Below are 18,570 nucleotides of genomic sequence, written 5' to 3' on the forward strand. Positions count from 1 at the left end.
TCATTTTAAAGAATAGTGCTTTATTGAATAAGTTTTATTCACAGAAAAATAAGCTTTAATCTATGATGACTGCCAGATTTTACAGTAGAAAGCAATTTTCTTAGTTTTCCATACTGATGGAAAGGTTTCTACTAAATGAAAAGAGCCATAAAATTATATTCACAAATATAGTACTCCTTCTCACACATTTCACATGATTATTCACAACACTAATACAATGACATAAGAATCAGTCATTTTGTCAGGTTAGATAAAGTACAACAGTAATGAAAAAAATGCAAACTCTTCTAACAAAAATTACATTAAAGCCTTTGTTACATCAAATAAAAAATGCAAATTTGTTGCTAAGTATAGACAGAATGACAAAATATATAGTAATTTTAAATGTTACATCAATGATACACAAGAATGTAATAAATGCCAAAAAATCTATATGCATTTCTGCAAACTTTAGACTTCAAAATAGAATCTTACCACCCAAACATTAATGTAGTATTGTACAATTTGAAGCTATATGTATTTAAGATTGTCCTATTGTATTAGTTATAAAGTATCATTTAATATGTAGTGAAGGTTACGGTATGGTATACAAGAAAAAATAAACATTTGAGACCTCCCTGGAGAGGTAGATTGAAGTTTTTCACCGTCAAACTATGTCCCAGTCTGGGCTATCACTAATCAGCTATATAGCTTTGAACAAATCATTTCACCTTTCAGCCTCAGTTCCCTTATCTGTAAAACAAGAGGGATGAATTTAGATACTCTCTACAGTCTCTTCTAGCTCTGACACCCTATGATCCTATTATGCTGCAAATGAAATTCACACTGTGCTAAGTGTGCAAGAGTCAAACTGAAACTGATTATGAAAGTGGGAATAAGCCAACTGTTTCTATTAGGAAAGCTCAACTAAATTTGGTAAGAATATTTTTTTCAAGTTATTAAAACAGGAATTTAAATATTTTTAAGGACTTGACCTACTTGTTCATTGTAATTTGCATCTTGACTATGACAAACAAACAAAAAAAATGAGTAAGAGTCACTGAAAGAGGTATCATCTAAGTTTTAGCCCACATTTCCAGAGTCAAGGCATATCCACAGAAGGTAAAAGAATGTTAGGTAGGGAATTAACATTTATAACAGGTATTTTACACATATGGCCTCCTTGAACTCATAACTTTGTAAGACACGTACTATTCTCATTTCACAGATGAAGAAATGGTTACCTCTTTTTTTCTTTTTTAAAGCAGATTTGGCTAAAAATAACCATATTTGTCAAATATTCCCTTCTGTTTTCTTATTTCTCTAATGGAAATGATACACAACCTATCCTACTTCTCCCACCCCTCCACCCCTTTTCCCCATATTCAACAACTGGGTGAGCAGGAAATAAAACAATGATTTTGATCTAAAGGGTACGATATGTGGAACTAATGCTGTGGTGGTAGTCTCCATTCAGAGTTCAAAATACCAATTTTATCCACTAAAATGAAAACAGGAAAAAAACTACCAACATTTAAATAATATAACAACAAAAGATCATAATACACAGGGCCAAATCACATCATATACATTCACTACACCCATCCTACCCCATCTTAGCCCCAAACGAAAGGGGAAAAAAATAAAAACAAACAAAAAATCTAGTAGGAAAGGCAATACAAAGCTACTAATAAACTGGAATTTATTTTATAAACACTAAACCCGTTTCTCAAAAATTAAGACAAAGCTTTTGATCAGCACACCAGATTATTACGAATAAAGATAATTATTTATTATAAAACAACTTGACTCTTCGCATGACTAAAATGTAGTAAAATAGGTGGTGCCTTTTGAAATCTTAGAGTGAACTTTATAAAGAAAAGGAATGTCTACATGTAGATACTGAGAACTATTTTGGGAAGGGGGAGGCAGAGATTTGGATCTGGCTATATTTTTGACCTTGCAAGTGATCATTCTTTGCACAATTAGATGGGAAGGATCCAGGGCTTTTCATAGTGCAAACAAAGGCAAACATCGGTAAGTCTTTAAAAATTTGATTAGAAGTTGGAGTGCTGAGTGATTTAACAACCCGAAGCAACAGCATTTCTAAACAATTCTTAAAATAAACTTGTTAGCCACATCAGCTTCATGCATTAAATTTCACAACTCATGGGGAGAAAAAAGGTCTTGCTTAACTCCAAACATACAAGTTATAAAAGAGTTTTAATGAACTGAGGCTTCCAGAACTGGAAAAGCCTTATGTTAAAACAGTTCAGTCCTCGGCCAACAACTAGACTGAACTAACTACCTGACTTGGAGCTGACGTGTCCTGGAAAACACACTTTTAAAACTTTAACACTTTTCTCCCCTTGTAATTTAAGTTTAAATTTAAAGCTTAGACTATACATGTAAAATTTAACTTAATGAATATATAACTAAACCTAAGTAGAAGAAAGTGCAAAGGTAAAGAACTGAGGATTTACATAGTAAAACAAAAACAGGGCAGTCATTATTTGATTTTAAAAATTCTCATTTAAATTTGCAGTGCTTTAAATGAATATCAAAGTAGTAATCAACAGAGGTTAAGAGACCATAATACTCTTTCTCTTAGAAAATACAACAAAAATATAACTTTTAACAGTTCCACTCTCAAACTTTTCTCTACAGTAAAATGCCTCACTCACCTCTACAACAGGTTGTTGTGAGAATCTTTGTCTGGGTGTTCTATGAAGCATTTTTAAACTTTCATTTTCTTTTTTAATATATACTGATTCTTATTCAAGTTTTATTTTCTCTTTAATATTCAAACAACTCTTCTTCTTTTCTTGTCAATATTTTATAATTTCCAAGAGGTTTTTAAGGATCTTGAGAGAACATTTATTTCAGAAGTATCTACTACTATCACTAGACAAGAAAACAAAAAACTTAGGTAAAGACTTGACATTTTGTCCTATATACATCTTAATCATCCTAAAGGTAAAAACTCACATGAAACCTTAAGATACAAGACGATATGAGAATCTCAACATGGAAAGCTGTCACTATAACTACGAGCAGTGTACAAACATGCTTCTACTCTTACCTACATAAGCTGACAGATGTTTAAAATACTGGGTTAACGAAGATCTTTTAGTAAAGTGACTTAGGCAGGCTTAAACTAGCAAGGATTAAGGATGAATCCTTACTAATTAATTGGAAGATCTGAGACATATTTTATATTTCATTTTACAAAATCAGGAATATTTATTTTGAAACAAGAGAAGAAGACATGGTCTACCTGTCAGAAAACTACCACTCAGAAATATTTTTCATCCACAAAGCAGGAAAAACATATAAACATTTAAATTTCACATTGGCACCAAAAAGGTCAACTGCCCTGCCTTCTTGGATTAGAAAAACTGAAGCTGAGCAGTAAGTAGTTTTGCAGGCGTTTGAACATGCCTAAGCCTTTAAATCAGTAAAATACTTTCTAAAAATTCTGATTACAAAAGTAATACAGACTTATAAAAAAATTCAAACAGAACAAAATTAAAAAAGTAGAAAGTGAAAGGTCCCTCCCTGTAAAGCCCCTCTGGGACCCATTCCCCCCACCCCAAAGAAACCACATTTAACAGTTTGGTGCCTATCTTTCCAAATCTTCTGTTCTATACGTATATAAAACACACACACCTCACTTGGCTCATTCTATACACAGTGTTTTGCCACTTGATTTTAAACTTAATATACCTCTGACATCTTTCCATGTCAGTACGTGTAGGCTAGATGGTATTCAATCATTAAATACCCTTTTAACAATGGCAAAATCATTTTTAAAAATCATCCACCCAAGTACATGTGTATAATTTTAAAAGAAAGTAGACAAACTCCTAAAACACAAACATCTAAAGATAATCTCTATCTTTCTACCAGTGTAGAATAGTTCATTCCTTTTTCACACAAAACAAATTATGTGATTGGGGAGATTAACTCTAATCTGTACGTTTACAAAGAAGGCTCCATTTGTTAAGCCTATCTAAAAAGGATGAAAAAGTCAGTTGATTAATTCACTTACATTTAGAAATCTAAGTCAGTGTACTACAAATACACATTGTGATCAGTTATAATAATATGATGCTTCTCAGTCTAGGGTTTCAATTAAATAACAGTGAAAAAATAGGACAGATAATACAGCTAAAATCCTGAAAAATCCAGAAATTCAAATTTTAGATTGCTAACTATAACATCACAGTTTACATTTTTTCCCTACTTGGTAGCAAATGCTAATGGAATTCAATGCTGATTTCTTAAAGTTGGTTCACATCACACATTCAATCAGGGTAATAAGAATATAACACGCCTACTGTAGTTAGATTAAGACATAAAAATTTTTTGCTTGAAAGTAATGACTGTGTAGCACATGGGACATTTGTCCACTGCTTCCGCACACTGTTTACAAGTGACCAGATGTCCACAAGGAATAAAAACTACAGCAATATTTCTATCCATACAGATTTTGCAAAGCTTCTCCTCTTGCAGTAGCCTTAGCTGCTCTTCAGTACTAATCTCTGTACAAAGAGAGAAAAAAAAGTGTTAATTTTAGATTTTCTTAGCTGTTTAAATTCACTGAAATAATGTGAACCCCTACTATGTGCCAGACACTAATCAAGTGTTGGGAGATAGGATGACTCACATATGGCATCTGCTCTTAAGTAGTTCGCATACTAGTGGGAGAGAAAGACATGAGCTGAGGCTACGGAGGTAAGCACAAAGTGATAAGTGCTATAATAAAGTTACATACAAAGTGCTCTGGGACAAGACCACAGAACAAGTTCTTCTGTTCAGATTAGCTGGGGAAGGCTTCACGGGTTGGCAGTTGTTGGATGGGGGAGGGGGAAGTGGAAGAATGACATTTAAAAATAGCAATTTGCTAAGCAGAGAAGCAAGGCTTAGGTAAAAGATGTAGCATATAGAAAAGGCATGGCTTATTCCAGAAATGGAGGGATGGATTTGAGGGCCACTTCTGAAGTGGGACAAGTAGGATTTGGTGACTGGATGTGAGGGATGAGGAAGAAAGGAAATAAAGTTGATTTCAAGATTTCTAGCATGGCTGACAAGGGGATGGTAATGCCAATAGGAAATATAAAAGGAGGTACAGGTTTGGGATTTTCAAGATTTTTTGAGGTGCTTGCACAGCATCCATATAAAAATGTCCAACAGGCAATCGAAGAGTCAAGTCTTGAGATCAGAAGAAGTCAGGGCTAAAGATAGAGATTTGGGTGTCATCAATACACAGGTGGCACTGAAGTTCTTGCTTAATTCAGCCTTTGTCAAACTAAGTTTTGTGAAATGTTAACAAATATGTCATAGAAATGTGTTTCGGGCTTCCCTGGTGGCGCAGCGGTTAAGAGTCCGCCTGCCGATGCAGGGGACACGGGTACGTACCCCGGTCCGGGAGGATCCCACATGCCGCGGAGCGGCTGGGCCCATGAGCCATGGCCGCTGAGCCTGCGCGTCCGGAGCCTGTGCTCCGCAACGGGAGAGGCCACAACAGTGAGATGCCCGCGTACCACAAAAAAAAAAAAAAAAAAAGAAATGTGTTTCACTGTCATATATAACTATAATGACAACAACATCAACAACAGCAGCAATTAACAGTAATATAGCACTTCTACTATGTGCTACGCAGTATTCCAAATGCATTACATATTATAACAACCTTTGTAATCACTGTATACCAGTGTATACCAAATTCAGCCTCACATGAGAATCACTTGGGGCATTTTTTTAACAATATATTCCTTGGCCCCATTCACTGAATCTAAAATAATGGGGTTGAGCACACTGGCATTTGGGAACCATGACTATCAAGTTCAGGGCAGTATGATAAAGCATATATGCCCTCTTAGAAATTCAAAATGCATTTCCCTATTTAACTACAGAGTTCATTTTTCATGGCATCTCTTTTAACATTCTGGGGAACACTATTCTGAAAACAGGTTTGGGAAACAGTGGTCTAATTTTATGCAACAAATACTTACTGAACACTTAGCTAGGTTCTAGGCATTAGAGATAGAACAATTAACAAATATATAGACCCTGGGCTCCCAAACATTCATAGACAAGTAAAGAACACAAGCAGACAGGAAATTATAATACAGTGTGATGATAAAAAGTAATTATAATGTGTTATGAAGAACACAGGAAGGGTGTGTGTCCGTGCACACACACATAAAGGGGAGGCTTCCCAGAAAAAATTATACCTAAACTGGGTCCTAAAGGATGAGTAGGAGTAAAGTAGGAGAGGGAGACGGCCTTGGGGGACAGGAGCAATGGGAGAAGAGGGTTCTGGGCAGAGGAAATGACATAAGCAGGCTCCAAGGAGAGAGACAGAACCAGGCCTGCAAGTGCACGGGTAAGGCTTGGGAAGAGAATCTGAGGGGGAAATAGCATGACATGAGGCTACAGGTTAGCAGGAGCCTGATCATGAAGGATTTGGCAACCCATGTAAAGGAGTTTGGGCTTGACACCGAGGACCCCAGGAGCCAGTGAAGGGTTTTAACCTGGAAAAAGATATCAGAATTGCTTCAGAAAGGTTTTCTTGATTAGCGGTGGAGAAAAGGATTATATAATCTCTTTTTTCTTAAAAGGCAACTTCCTGGGCATAATCAAAACTCAAAGATGGAACATAGAGATAAGAAGATAAACTGCCTGCCCCCAAGAAGCTTGTCTAATGGGCAGGAGAGAAAAGAAAACAGTTCCAAAATGATGTTACAATTGCTTTAACAGCAGAGAGAGTAGAGGGAGCTGCAAACTCTGCTATGGGTATTGGAGAAAACTTCAGAAGTGACCTTTGAGCTGAGCCTTGAAGGATGAGTTCAAGAAATGGATTTAAGGAACTGGGGGTGGAGTGGGGCATCAGATGAGGTATACAAACAGGAAAAAGGCATTTGGGGCATAGGAAACAACAGAAGCAAAGGGATGGCATTATAAACTGATTTATATTATATGGAAGCATCTGACCAAAAAAGTCAGAATAAAGTATATATTCATGCCATCAACAAGACTGTGGTAACCAGTGCGAGCTAGCCTGCCAGAGGAATATGGAAAAGCAGAGTGACTTGGTGAAGGGAAATCATTTGAGATAACAGGCTTTCTGCTGCCGTCCACAAGCAGAGGGACTCGGAGATCATGCTGCAGAAGCAGAAAAAGGCAAATGAGAACAAAGAATCCAAGTAACTTCATGTCCAATCCTCTTGCACTTCTTCTGTGTGCCTGGAGCTAGTCCCACCATGCTAGAGTTTCCTCCTGTAGTGCTCACAGGTCCCAGCACCGCATTCCCTTTGCCCTGAGTCTACAGCAGGTCTCTTTTGTGCTTCCTTCCCTTCAGGTAGTCTCTCTACACCTGGGCCAGTCCTGGGGGTAAGGGGAGACGACCCCTTCCCAGTGTTTTTTAAAAAGTAGCTTTGTAGGGCTTCCCTGGTGGCGCAGTGGTTGAGAGTCCGCCTGCCGATGCAGGGGACGCGGGTTCGTGCCCCGGTCTGGGAGGATCCCACATGCTGCGGAGTGGCTGGGCCCATGAGCCATGGCCGCTGAGCCTGCATGTCCGGAGCCTGTGCTCCGCAACGGGAGAGGCCACAACAGTGAGAGGCCCGCGTACCGCAGGAAAAAAAAAAAAAAAAAGGTAGCTTTGTAATTCCAAGAAAAATCAAAAAAAGGAAGACAATTAAGTAATTTACACATTACTTTTGGATGTAATGCCACAATGAATAAAAGACACTGGATCAGATACCTCCAGTAGTCAAATTTACAGAGACAGAAAGCAGAATGGTGTTTGCCAGGGGAGGGGGAAATGGGAGTTGTTTAATAGGTAAAGAGTTTCAGTTTTGTAGATGAAAAGAGTTCTGGAGATTGACTGCACTACAGTGTGAATGTACTTAAAACTACTGAACTGTACACTTAAAAATGGTTCGGAAGGTAAATTTTATGTGTATTTACCACAACTGTTTTGTTTTTGGCTGCACCGCGTGGCTTGCTGGATCTTAGTTCCCTGACCAGGGATGGGACCCAGGCCCTCAGCAGTGAAAGCACCGAGTCCTAACCACTGGACCGCCAGGGAATTCCCCACAATTTTTTAAAAAGAAGTAAAAAAAAAAAAAAAAAACAAGAAAAAACAGGAACACCAGACCAGAAGTCAGGAAACCTGAATTTTACTCCCAACTATCTGAGTGACCTTGAGTAACAGCATATCTGCAGTTCAGTTTTCTCTGAAGTAATGAAAATTTTGTATGATCTTTAAGGTTCTTTTCATTCCGATTATTTGTGATTCCATGTTTGCAGACCACAATGGATGAAATGTCATGCCTACCAAACACAGATATCATGAACTCCACTTTTCCTACCTTATTTCAGGCTTGCATACAGACGCTTACTTGAGATGGTGATGGTCTGGGCATTCTTTCCAGACTAATAGTTCACCTCTGGCAATTACTTCACTCTAGCCTTTAGAGTAACTACTAGGTTCTTTCCTTTCCTGAGGTACCTTTCCCCTTCTACTTTCTACAAGGCCCCCTTCTAGGTCGGGAGGTTCTGGCACATAGCAATAAAGGCAACAGCTAGATCATCTTTGATGTTATTTGCTAATAGTTTTACTACATTATTTTAAACCACTTCTAGAATAAACTGATGTTGTTAATGTTCCTATCAGAGCAGATTCATGTGGAAAGACAGACTGATAAGAAATGTGTATGGGTTATTTGATTTTTACATTATGTTCTGTAATATACACATAAGGATTAAAGCAAGTGCCTTAGCACACACATGAAATAAAGGGCTTTGTATCATACTATGTTGTTTCTAAAAAGAAAGAAAAAAAGATACTAATTTGGTACTATCTTTAGAAGACTGGGGTATTCTCTGTCACAGAGCCAATAGGATAAAAACTAGTATTGAATCTAGGATTTCTCAATGAGTAACAATAACAACATTGCACTTTTTTCTAATAACTTCCATCTATTTTACCTCAATTAGGCCCACCCTCTATTTTGTATAGAATTAAAAGATTCTTAGTGCCAGTCTTTCCTCATCAGCTTTTGGGAAGAGAAATAGACAGCAGTCCTCCATGAGAAGACAGCCTGTAACAATTACTTGCCTCTCAATTTTGTGAGACTAAGGAGAGATCATCTGATGAATTCTAACCCGTGCCCCTGAGAGCTGGCATTTGTTTAGGCCCTCCTTCCCACACTACCCTGGCTTGTAGTCTCAGTAATAAGAACCCCCCACCAACTCCTGTTGGATAGAGGACAAACATGCCCCAATGCACTCTGTCCCTTGTTCTCTTCCTACTGCAACCCACTAAATCTTTCTGTTGTAAACACCTTCAGGTATAAAAACTAACACCTTATTGTCAAACTTAATTAAGCTTGAGAGCTTGAGTTGTGGTTAAGGGGAGAATGGCACAATCACTGGTATCACGAAGTAAATGGTTTGTTTCACTATCACCAAGACACGTGGAGCTATTATAGGTTTAAAATACATGCATCTTTAAGGAAAAGATGCTTTCTGCTGAATCTTTTACATCAACTAATGTAATTTAAAACATCATTAATGTTATACTGTTTTATGACTTATGTAATTATCTGAATAATGTTTCAAAAACATCTGAAATAACCTAAAGATCAAAAGGGTCTTTAGGGTAAAAAAAAAAAGTGAACTTTTAGGTTCATTAGCCCTTGGAGAGTTCTCATCTTTTGATACAGGTGGTCAAAAGCTTAGAGAACGATTATAATAAAGCACCCCAAGAATGTATTCAGTTTGAAACCTTTTCTTTAACCTCCAATGTTGTTGGCAAGCTCTAGAGTAGCTGTCATCCTTAAAGGAGAAACTTGTATTTTTTATCTTTCTTTTTCCTAAAAGGAGGTTATATACTTCTCTTCTACATTATTTAATACACTTTCTATACATGATTCATAGTATTAAGATGCCATTAATTCAAGCTCTATTTAGCAATATGACCCCTTTATATATTTACATCATATGAAAAGTTGCAGAACACTCTAAATCCAAAGAGTTTCAACTACAAAACTTATAGTCTACACACAATGATAAAAGTTAGTCTTTGTTGTTCTTTATCTAAAATAAAGCATAAACTCACACTTTTAAAATGAATGGATCACTGGATCTTACTTGGACCCTGAGTAGAACAAATGAACTGAAAAAACATTTTAAGACAATGAGGAAAATTAAAACCAACTGAATTTCAGATGATATGGAATTACTGTTAATTTTGTTAAGTGTGACAATAGTATGTTATGGGCTAAATGTCTGTCTCCCCAAAATTCATACGCTGAACCCCTAACCCACTGTGTGATGGTACTTGGAGGTGGTGCCTTTGGGAGATAATTAGGTTTAGATGAGGTAATGAGGATGGGACTCCATGATGGGATCAAGGTCCTTATAAGAAGAGGAACAGAAAGCAGAGTGCTCTCTCTCTTGGCCATGTGAGGACTTAGAGAAGGCAGCCATCAGCAAGCCTGGAAGAGAGTCTTCACCAGGAACCAAATCTGCCTGCACCTTGGTCTTGCACTTCCCAGCCTCCAGAACTATGAGAAACAAATGTCTGTTGTTTAAGCCACCCAGTTTACAGTACTGTTATAACAGTCTGAGCAGATTAACCCACAGTATTAAGGTGATGTTAAAAGAAGTCCCTATCTGTTAGATATTTATCAAAGTATTTATAGGTAAATGATATAAAGGATGTCTAGGATTTACTTTGAAATACTACAGCAAAGAAAAAAAGGTGGGGGAAGAAGTGAAACAAGATTAGAAAAGTGTTGATAATTATTGAAGATGGTCGATGCGTATGTGAGGGTTCATTATACTATTCTCTCCACTTTTGAGTATGTTTGACAGTTTTCATAATAAGAAGTTTTTTTTTTTTTTTCATAATAAGAAGTTTTAAAAAACATTTATCCTAAGGGGAATATGAGAGGAGGGAAATGAATGGGCCACAAAGTCATGTAAGATACTATCCATAATGAAGTGATGTTAGGTGTGTCTTGCTTTTTAAAAACAGGTATGCGTACCTTTCTGTAACGAAGTCTGACCTGATTCATCTTGTGTATTGTCTTTCTGAGCACTCACTAGATCTGCAACCAGAACTTCAAGTGATTTATAGTTGCTCCCAGATGTCTGAATTTTTTCCTCCATTATTTTCTTAATGTCCTTGAAACTGAATCCCATTCGTATAGCTTCTTGTACCATAGGATTTTGGAATATGGTATCATCTGAAATGAAAATTGGTGAGGAAAAAGATCATAGAGTTTAATTATTTTCATGAACACAACTCAACAGCAAAGTATAATTGAAAAGAAAAATTTAAGCAACAAGCAAAAAATCAAAACCAGGGACTCCCCTGGTGGTCTAGCAGCTAAGACTCTGTGCTCCCAATGCAGGGGGCCCAGGTTTGATCCTTGGTCAGGGAACTAGATCCCACATGCCTCAAGAAAAAATTTAAAAATCCCGAGTGCCGCAACTAAGACCCAACGCAGCCAAATTAATAAACAACAACAACAACAAATCAAAACCAAATCACCAAACCAAAGCTGCTTTGGGAAGAGGACTTAGAAATACTTGGGCGTTGAAGAATCACTTTCAGAATCTTACAACAGTTGAAAATGCAATGAGTATGTATTTTGTAGCATTATGAATTGAGATTAGGTGCTTTAAAGACTACATGAACAGTACAAGATAAGGTAAAACAGATAAGAAAAGGGTTAAGCGCTTCAAAAATCTGAAAAGCGTGGATGTCTTTAGTGAATCACCAGCAATTATTAGTATTTTTTTTTACCAGCAATTATTTTGAAAAAAATCATGGGAAATAGAGGAAGACGCAGTCTGTGACCTTGAATATATCAGCTTCCTATCTCTCTGACTTAGTTTCTGCAGCTGGGGGGAGGGTGGACTAGATAAGGCAAGAAAGCAAATAGAAAGTCACTTTAATGACACTCAAAGTAGGAATACAGATTGTGTAGTTATGTGCTAAAAGATGAGACTTCTCCTCTGACTCATCAATTCCACTCTTCGGTATTTTTCTTTTTCTTTTCCACACCACACAGCTTGCAGGATCTTAGTTCCCCGACCAGGGATTGAACCTGCACCCCGGCAGTGAAAGCGCTAAGTCCTGACCACTGGACCGCCAGGAACTTCCCCACTCTTGGGTATTAAAAATGAGTACATATATCCACCAAAGACATACACAAGAATATTCATAGCAGTGTATTTATAACAGGCCCAAACTGGAAACAACTCAAGTGCCCATCATCAGGTGAATGGATAAGTAAATTCTGGTATATTCAAATATTACACAGCAAGAAAGAAAAATGAACTACTGCCACAGACAACATGGATCAATCACATAGATATGATAAACAAAACATCATCATAATGATGAACCAGAGACAAAAGAGTGCATACTGTATGATTACATTTTTAAGATGTTCAAATCTAATCTATGGTAATAGAAGTCAGAATATAACTTGAGGGTGGATATTGATTGGGAAGGGGCCTGACGGAGCTTTCCAGGGTGGTGGAAATGTTCTATATCTTGATCTGGGTGATGGTTAGATGGACCTCTACCTCATACCATATACAAAAATTAACTCAAAATGGATGAAAGACCTGAATGTAAGAGCTAAAACCATAAAACTCTTAGAAGAAAACACAGGTGACCTTGGATTAGGCAATGATTTCTTAGACATGACACCAAAAGTATAAGCAACAAAAAACAGACAAGTTGAACTTCATCAAAATTAAAAAGTAATATGAAACAAACAAACAAAAAAAAGTAATATGATTCAAAGGACACCAACAAGAAAGTGAAAAGACAACCCACAGAATGGGAGAAAATATTTGCAAATCATATATTTGACAAGGGACTTATATGTGTAATGTATAAAGAACTAAAATATATAAAGAACTATTACAACTCCATAATAAAAAAAAAGTAACCCAACTAAACAAAGGGCAAAGGAGATGAACAGACATTTCTCCAAAGAAGACATACAAATGGCCCATAAGCACATAAAAAAATGCCCAACATCATTAGCTATCAGGGAAATGCAAATCAAAACCACAATGAGACACGCTTCACACCCACTAGGAGGGCTGTAATAAGGAGACAGACAAGTGTTAACAAGGATGTAGAAAAACTAACTGAAACCCTCATACACTGCTGGTGGGAATATAAAATGGTGCAGCCACTTTGGAAAACCGTCTGGCAGTTTATCAAAAGTTTAAACATAGAGTTACCACATGACCCAGAAACGCCATCCCTAAACATATACCCAAGAGAACTAAAAACATATGCCCACACAAAAACTTGAACACAAACATTCATAGCAGTATCAGCATCATTCATAATAGCCAAAGAGTGGAAACACCCCAAATGTCCACTGACTAATGAATGGATAAACAAAATGTGGTATTATCCATATAAAGGAATGTTTTCCACCATAAAAAATAATGAAGTACTCATATATGATAAGGGTTGAACTTATATGACTGGATGAACCGTGAAACCACACATTATTACTCCACTTATATGATACGTCCAGAATAGGCAAATCCATAGAAACAGAAGTAGATAAGTGGTTGTTTGTGCTTGGGGGTCGAGGGGCTGCAATGGTGAATGACTGCTAAGGAGTATGGGGTTTCTTTCTGGGGTTATGATAATGTTTTGCAATTAAATAGTAGTTATGGTTGTACAACCCTGTGAATATACCAAAACCCACTAAAGTGTATACTTTATACGGGTGCAATTTTTGCTGTATGAATTATATCTTCATTTAAAAACACTAATCCTAAACCAGAGCAAGAGTCTTACTAGTCATAAAAGGAATAGTATGCAGTATAAGGATGATTATTATCAAGAAATGTTATAGAATCTTTGTTTCTGGATAATTTCAAAAATACAGGCTGGAATAAATGATTTCTTAAACTGTATCATTTATGCACATTACAAAACCTTAATCAAGTAGTATCAAATTGGCTCTCCTTCTCTAGCATACGTATGAATATATATAGTATTCTCTTGCCTTCTAATCCTTAAGATACTAAATAGATGATGTTATGAGTATAGAGAGTGGGGAATCACCAGACATATTCTAAATTAAACTTTACTATTTTTGAAACATGATGCCTAGGTTGACAATGAGATCTGTAGTGTGATGTAGGATTCAGAAGACCTTATTTACAGTCCTAGTTCCACTAATGCTTTGTAATGTAACCATGGGCAGGTCACTTAACCTCTCTGTTTCTTCATCTGAAAAGTGGGATAACAATATCTTCTTTGTTTCACGTAATATCTTTCTCTGCACACTTTAGTTTTTAAAGATGCCTGTCATGAGTAAATAATCTTTGTGATAAAAATCCTCTACCTCTCTAAAAGGTAATAGGAGGTAAACAAACCAAACCATACTCCTTTGTGAAGAAGCTGGGGAAGGCAAAAAGATGGCATGGAATAAGGAAGCAGGAAGGTTAGGGCTGATCATGGTGATGGCACATTAGTAGAGCACTGGATTCACAATCCTGGCTAACTAAAGAAACCCCATTGACCAAAATACACTTAACGAAAAAAAAATACACAACGCTTTTTGTGATTTTAACAGAAATGACAATGGAGAGCCTACAGCTGTTCCTCTGGAACTTGGAAAAACTGTCCAACCTCTGAACCAATGTTCCCAGTATATAAATATCCAACTTAAATTTATAGGCACTTCATTAATTCTTAAGTCTACAGCAATCTCATCTCAAAGATATATATCTTGAAAGAATCAGTTTACCTTTCCACCTTATAAATAACAAGTATAATAAACTGGCAATGAAATTAAAGTATTTATTTTAATAAGAATATTTACCAATTCTTTTAGTTAATGATGGTGTTTTTTCAGCAGTTCTCGTCTAAAATAGAAATATGAATTATAAGTTAGAATTCCTTTTGGTAGAAGACAATTACTTCAATTTGAGAAGTTATGTTAATCATGAGTTTATAAATTAGCTTTATTCCAGTTCAACATATGAATATTCACAAGAGGCATATAGCCTGATGAAGCTAGAAGTTAAAAGATCATCTAACCCAATCCATTCACTTTACAGACAAGAAGCTGAGGCTCAGGGAGATTAAACAACTTGATTGAGGCAATACAGTTCATGGCAGGGCCATAATGGCAACTCTTCTGTCTCATTCTAGTCCAGGGCTCTTTCCACAAAGTACTGATGCCTTGGCCACCCCAGGCCACACTATCAATATAGATACCTTTTTGAGATTTTAAATATTGTCTGTGAAAAGTTAAAGACTAGTAGTACAAAACACATTATCCAAGTCTAAGTTCAGAAGGCTGAGGGATTTAAGTGTTTTAGTTCTTCAAGCCCATTTTCGCCTACAGTGATACTTAAATCAGTTCATCCTGATTCCCTTTTCACAAATTTGCTTTAGCTTAAGAAAAACGAGCACTCTTCAAGATCTCCCCTTTAAGCTCACCATACATTACTGTTTTACTTTTAAAATTTTTATTTTATATTGGAGTATAGTTGATTTACAATGTGTTAGTTTCATGTGTACAGCAAGGTGATTCAGTTATACATATATCTATTCTTTTTCAAATTCTTTTCCCATTTAGCTTATTACAGAATATTGAGCAGAGTTCCCTGTGCTATACAGTAGGTCCTTGTTGGTTATCTATTTTATTTTATTTATTTATTTTAATAAATTTATTTATTTTTGGCTGTGTTGGGTCTTCATTGCTGCGCACGGGCTTGCTCTAGTTGGTGGCGAGCTGGGGCTACTCTTCACTGGGGTGCGTGGACTTCTCATTGCAGTGGCTTCTCTTTGTTGCGGAGCACAGGCTCTAGGGGCGCGGGCTTCAGTAGTTGTGGCACAAGGGCTCAGTAGTTGTGGTACAAGGGCTCAGTAGTTGTGGCACGGGCTCTAGAGCACAGGCTCAGTAGTTGTGGCACACGGGCTTAGTTGCTCCGCGGCATGTGGGATCTTCCCAGACCAGGGCTCGAACCCGTGTCCCCTGCATTGGCAGGCGGATTCTTAACCACTGTGCCACCAGGGAAGTCCTGGTTATCTATTTTAAATATAGTAGTTTGTGTATGTTAAACCCAAACTCCTAATTTATCCCCCTCCCCACCTTTTCCCTTTGGTAACCATAAGTTTGTTTTCTAAGTCTGTGAGTCTGTTTCTGTTTTGTTAAATAAGTTCATTTGTATCATTTTTGCTCACTGACTTCCTTTTGGTCACACATACCTTCTTTTGGTGTCTTAACACCTCCATCAAGCCTTCTGCCCTGGGAGCGATTCTGTTTCTTCAGGTGATTTTGCATAACTCTCTTCTGAACCATTATATTTTGTTAAGCGATGTAGCAGAGTTAATATTTTTTAACAACTACTTTTTAAAGACTGTTTAGGTACACAGTAAAATTGAGGGGAAGATACAGAGATTTCCCATGTAACCCTTGCCCCAACACATGCGTTCCCTCCATCATTATCAACATCCTTCCCAGAGTGTCACACTTGTTAAAATCAGTGAACCTACACTGATATGTCATAATCACCCAAAGTCTATAGTTTACATTAGGGTTCACCCTTGTTTTACATTCTATCACCATACATTATTAATCTAAAATACTATACTGTGAATTTTATACTAAGAAATCATTACAAAACAAATTATGTAATATCTGAAAATATATATTCTACAATATGTGACTTACCAGAGACTCCTCAATTGAATGGGTTAAATGAATATTGTTTATGTATTCTTGTCCCTTCTCTTCTAACAGAAATCTACACCTAAACAAATAAAAGGTTAAACTTTAGTAGCTCATAAATTAGTAAAGTATAATTAAAGATATAACCTCCATCATCTTAATTCCATTAACTTGCTTTTTGATATTTCTAAGGAGCCACAAAATAAAATGTCACTCAATTCCTTATTAAACTATCATTTTAAGGTTAAAAAAATGTTTCCTTTGTTATCCTAATATGCTAATGACAGTAGAACAAAAATATCAACTTGAGAACTTTCAGCTTTTACACAAATTATTAAATTAGCACCTTGACATTTAAAAACAAGTTTTAAGTAATCTTAACGAGTTTTATTTAGAGATTAACCAATTGTACATTTTAAAGGAATTCTTTAGGCTTTCAGCCTTTCCTTTTAAGGCTGTTTAAGGTTAAAATTTATTTTCAAATGATCATTCTGAAGTTTTAAGTTGTACTATTTTGTAGGCCAAAAATCCACATCACTGTACACTGTACACATCTGTGTTCTTTATTTTAAAGAGGCAAGATGGCAAAGAGATGTTTAGAATATGTCATCATTCTAAGATGCCACTGAGTGTAAGCAGCATGATTATATTATGTACTACCACTGCCAATTAAATTATGACCCACCACCAGATGTGTCCTGGTTTCAGAGATCTGAAAATGTGACCAACTGTGTGCCTTAGAATCCACGAGATTCAGTAATATTTGTTAGAGGGCATGATGGATTCTTAAGGAATCTCCTTGGCAACATGGGCTCTCATGCCCATCATTAAAGAGCCTACTTCCCACAGTGGATAAGAATCTGCCTGCCAATGCAGGGGACATGGGTTCGACCGCTGGTCCAGGAAGATCCCACATGCTGCAGAGCAACTAAGCCCGTGCGCCACAACTGAGCCCGCATGCTGCAACTACCATGATGAGAAGCCCGCGCACCGCAATGAAGAGTAGCCCCCGCTCACCACAACTAGAGAAAGCCGCACAGCAACAAAGACCAACAAGGACAAAAATTTTTTTTTTTAATTTTAAAAATTAAAAAAAATAAAGAGCCTACTTCCAAACAACAACAAAAGCATACATTCCTTTTTTTTTTTTTAAAAAGGAATTAATTAATTAGGCTGCGTTGGGTCATCGTTACTGCACGGGGGCTTTCTCTAGTTGCGGCGAGCGGGTGCTACTCTTCATCGCGGTGCACGGGCTTCTCATTGTGGTGGCTTCTCTTGTTGCGGAGCATGGGCTCTAGGTGCATGGGCTTCAGTAGTTGTGGCACACGGGCGCAGTAGGTGTGGCTCACAGGCTCAGTAGTTGTGGCTGGCGGGGTCCAGAGTGCAGGCTCAGTAGTTGTGGCGCATGGGCTTAGTTGCTCTGTGGCATGTGGGATCTTTCTGGACCAGGGCTCAAACCTGTGTCCCCTGCTTTGGCAGGTGGATTCTTAACCACTGCGCCACCAGGGAAGTCCCATACGTTCCTAATTTGGTGTTTAGAAATAGAATCATCTGAACGTCATAGATGTGATACATAAGTAATGAATGGTTTGGTCACTGGAGAAGGCTTAGGTGTTTTTTTGTTTTTTGTTTTTTGTTTTTTGCGGTACGCGGGCCTCTCACTGTTGTGGCCTCTCCCGTTGCGGAGCACAGGCTCTGGACACGCAGGCTCAGCGGCTATGGCTCATGGGTCCAGCCGCTCCGCGGCATGTGGGATCTTCCTGGACCGGGGCACGAACCCGTGTCCCCTGCATCGGCAGGCGGACTCTCAACCACTGCGCCACCAGGGAAGCCCGGCTTAGGT

General features: G+C 37.5%; 1 protein-coding gene across 4 annotated transcripts in view; it reads right to left on the reverse strand.

Moving 5' to 3' along the window:
- Positions 1-18,570, reverse strand: part of XIAP (X-linked inhibitor of apoptosis) — a 44,850-nt gene continuing 26,280 nt past the window's right edge. For 3 of the 4 annotated variants that reach the window (XM_024747156.1, XM_024747163.1, XM_024747169.1), the window contains 5 exons: positions 16,731-16,809; positions 14,871-14,913; positions 11,040-11,240; positions 5,401-5,478; positions 1-4,523 (listed from right to left, as the gene is read on the reverse strand). In XM_024747156.1, the coding sequence (XP_024602924.1) occupies positions 4,330-4,523; positions 5,401-5,478; positions 11,040-11,240; positions 14,871-14,913; positions 16,731-16,809 (595 nt within the window). In that variant the 3' untranslated portion in view covers positions 1-4,329. The remainder of the gene's footprint in view (positions 4,524-5,400; positions 5,479-11,039; positions 11,241-14,870; positions 14,914-16,730; positions 16,810-18,570) is intronic. The other variant, XM_024747176.1, reaches the window with a different exon arrangement.

This window comes from Neophocaena asiaeorientalis, unplaced genomic scaffold, assembly GCF_003031525.2.
Source record: "Neophocaena asiaeorientalis asiaeorientalis breed wild unplaced genomic scaffold, Neophocaena_asiaeorientalis_V1.1 scaffold492, whole genome shotgun sequence".
In the NCBI taxonomy this organism is placed as follows: Eukaryota; Metazoa; Chordata; class Mammalia; order Artiodactyla; family Phocoenidae; genus Neophocaena; species Neophocaena asiaeorientalis.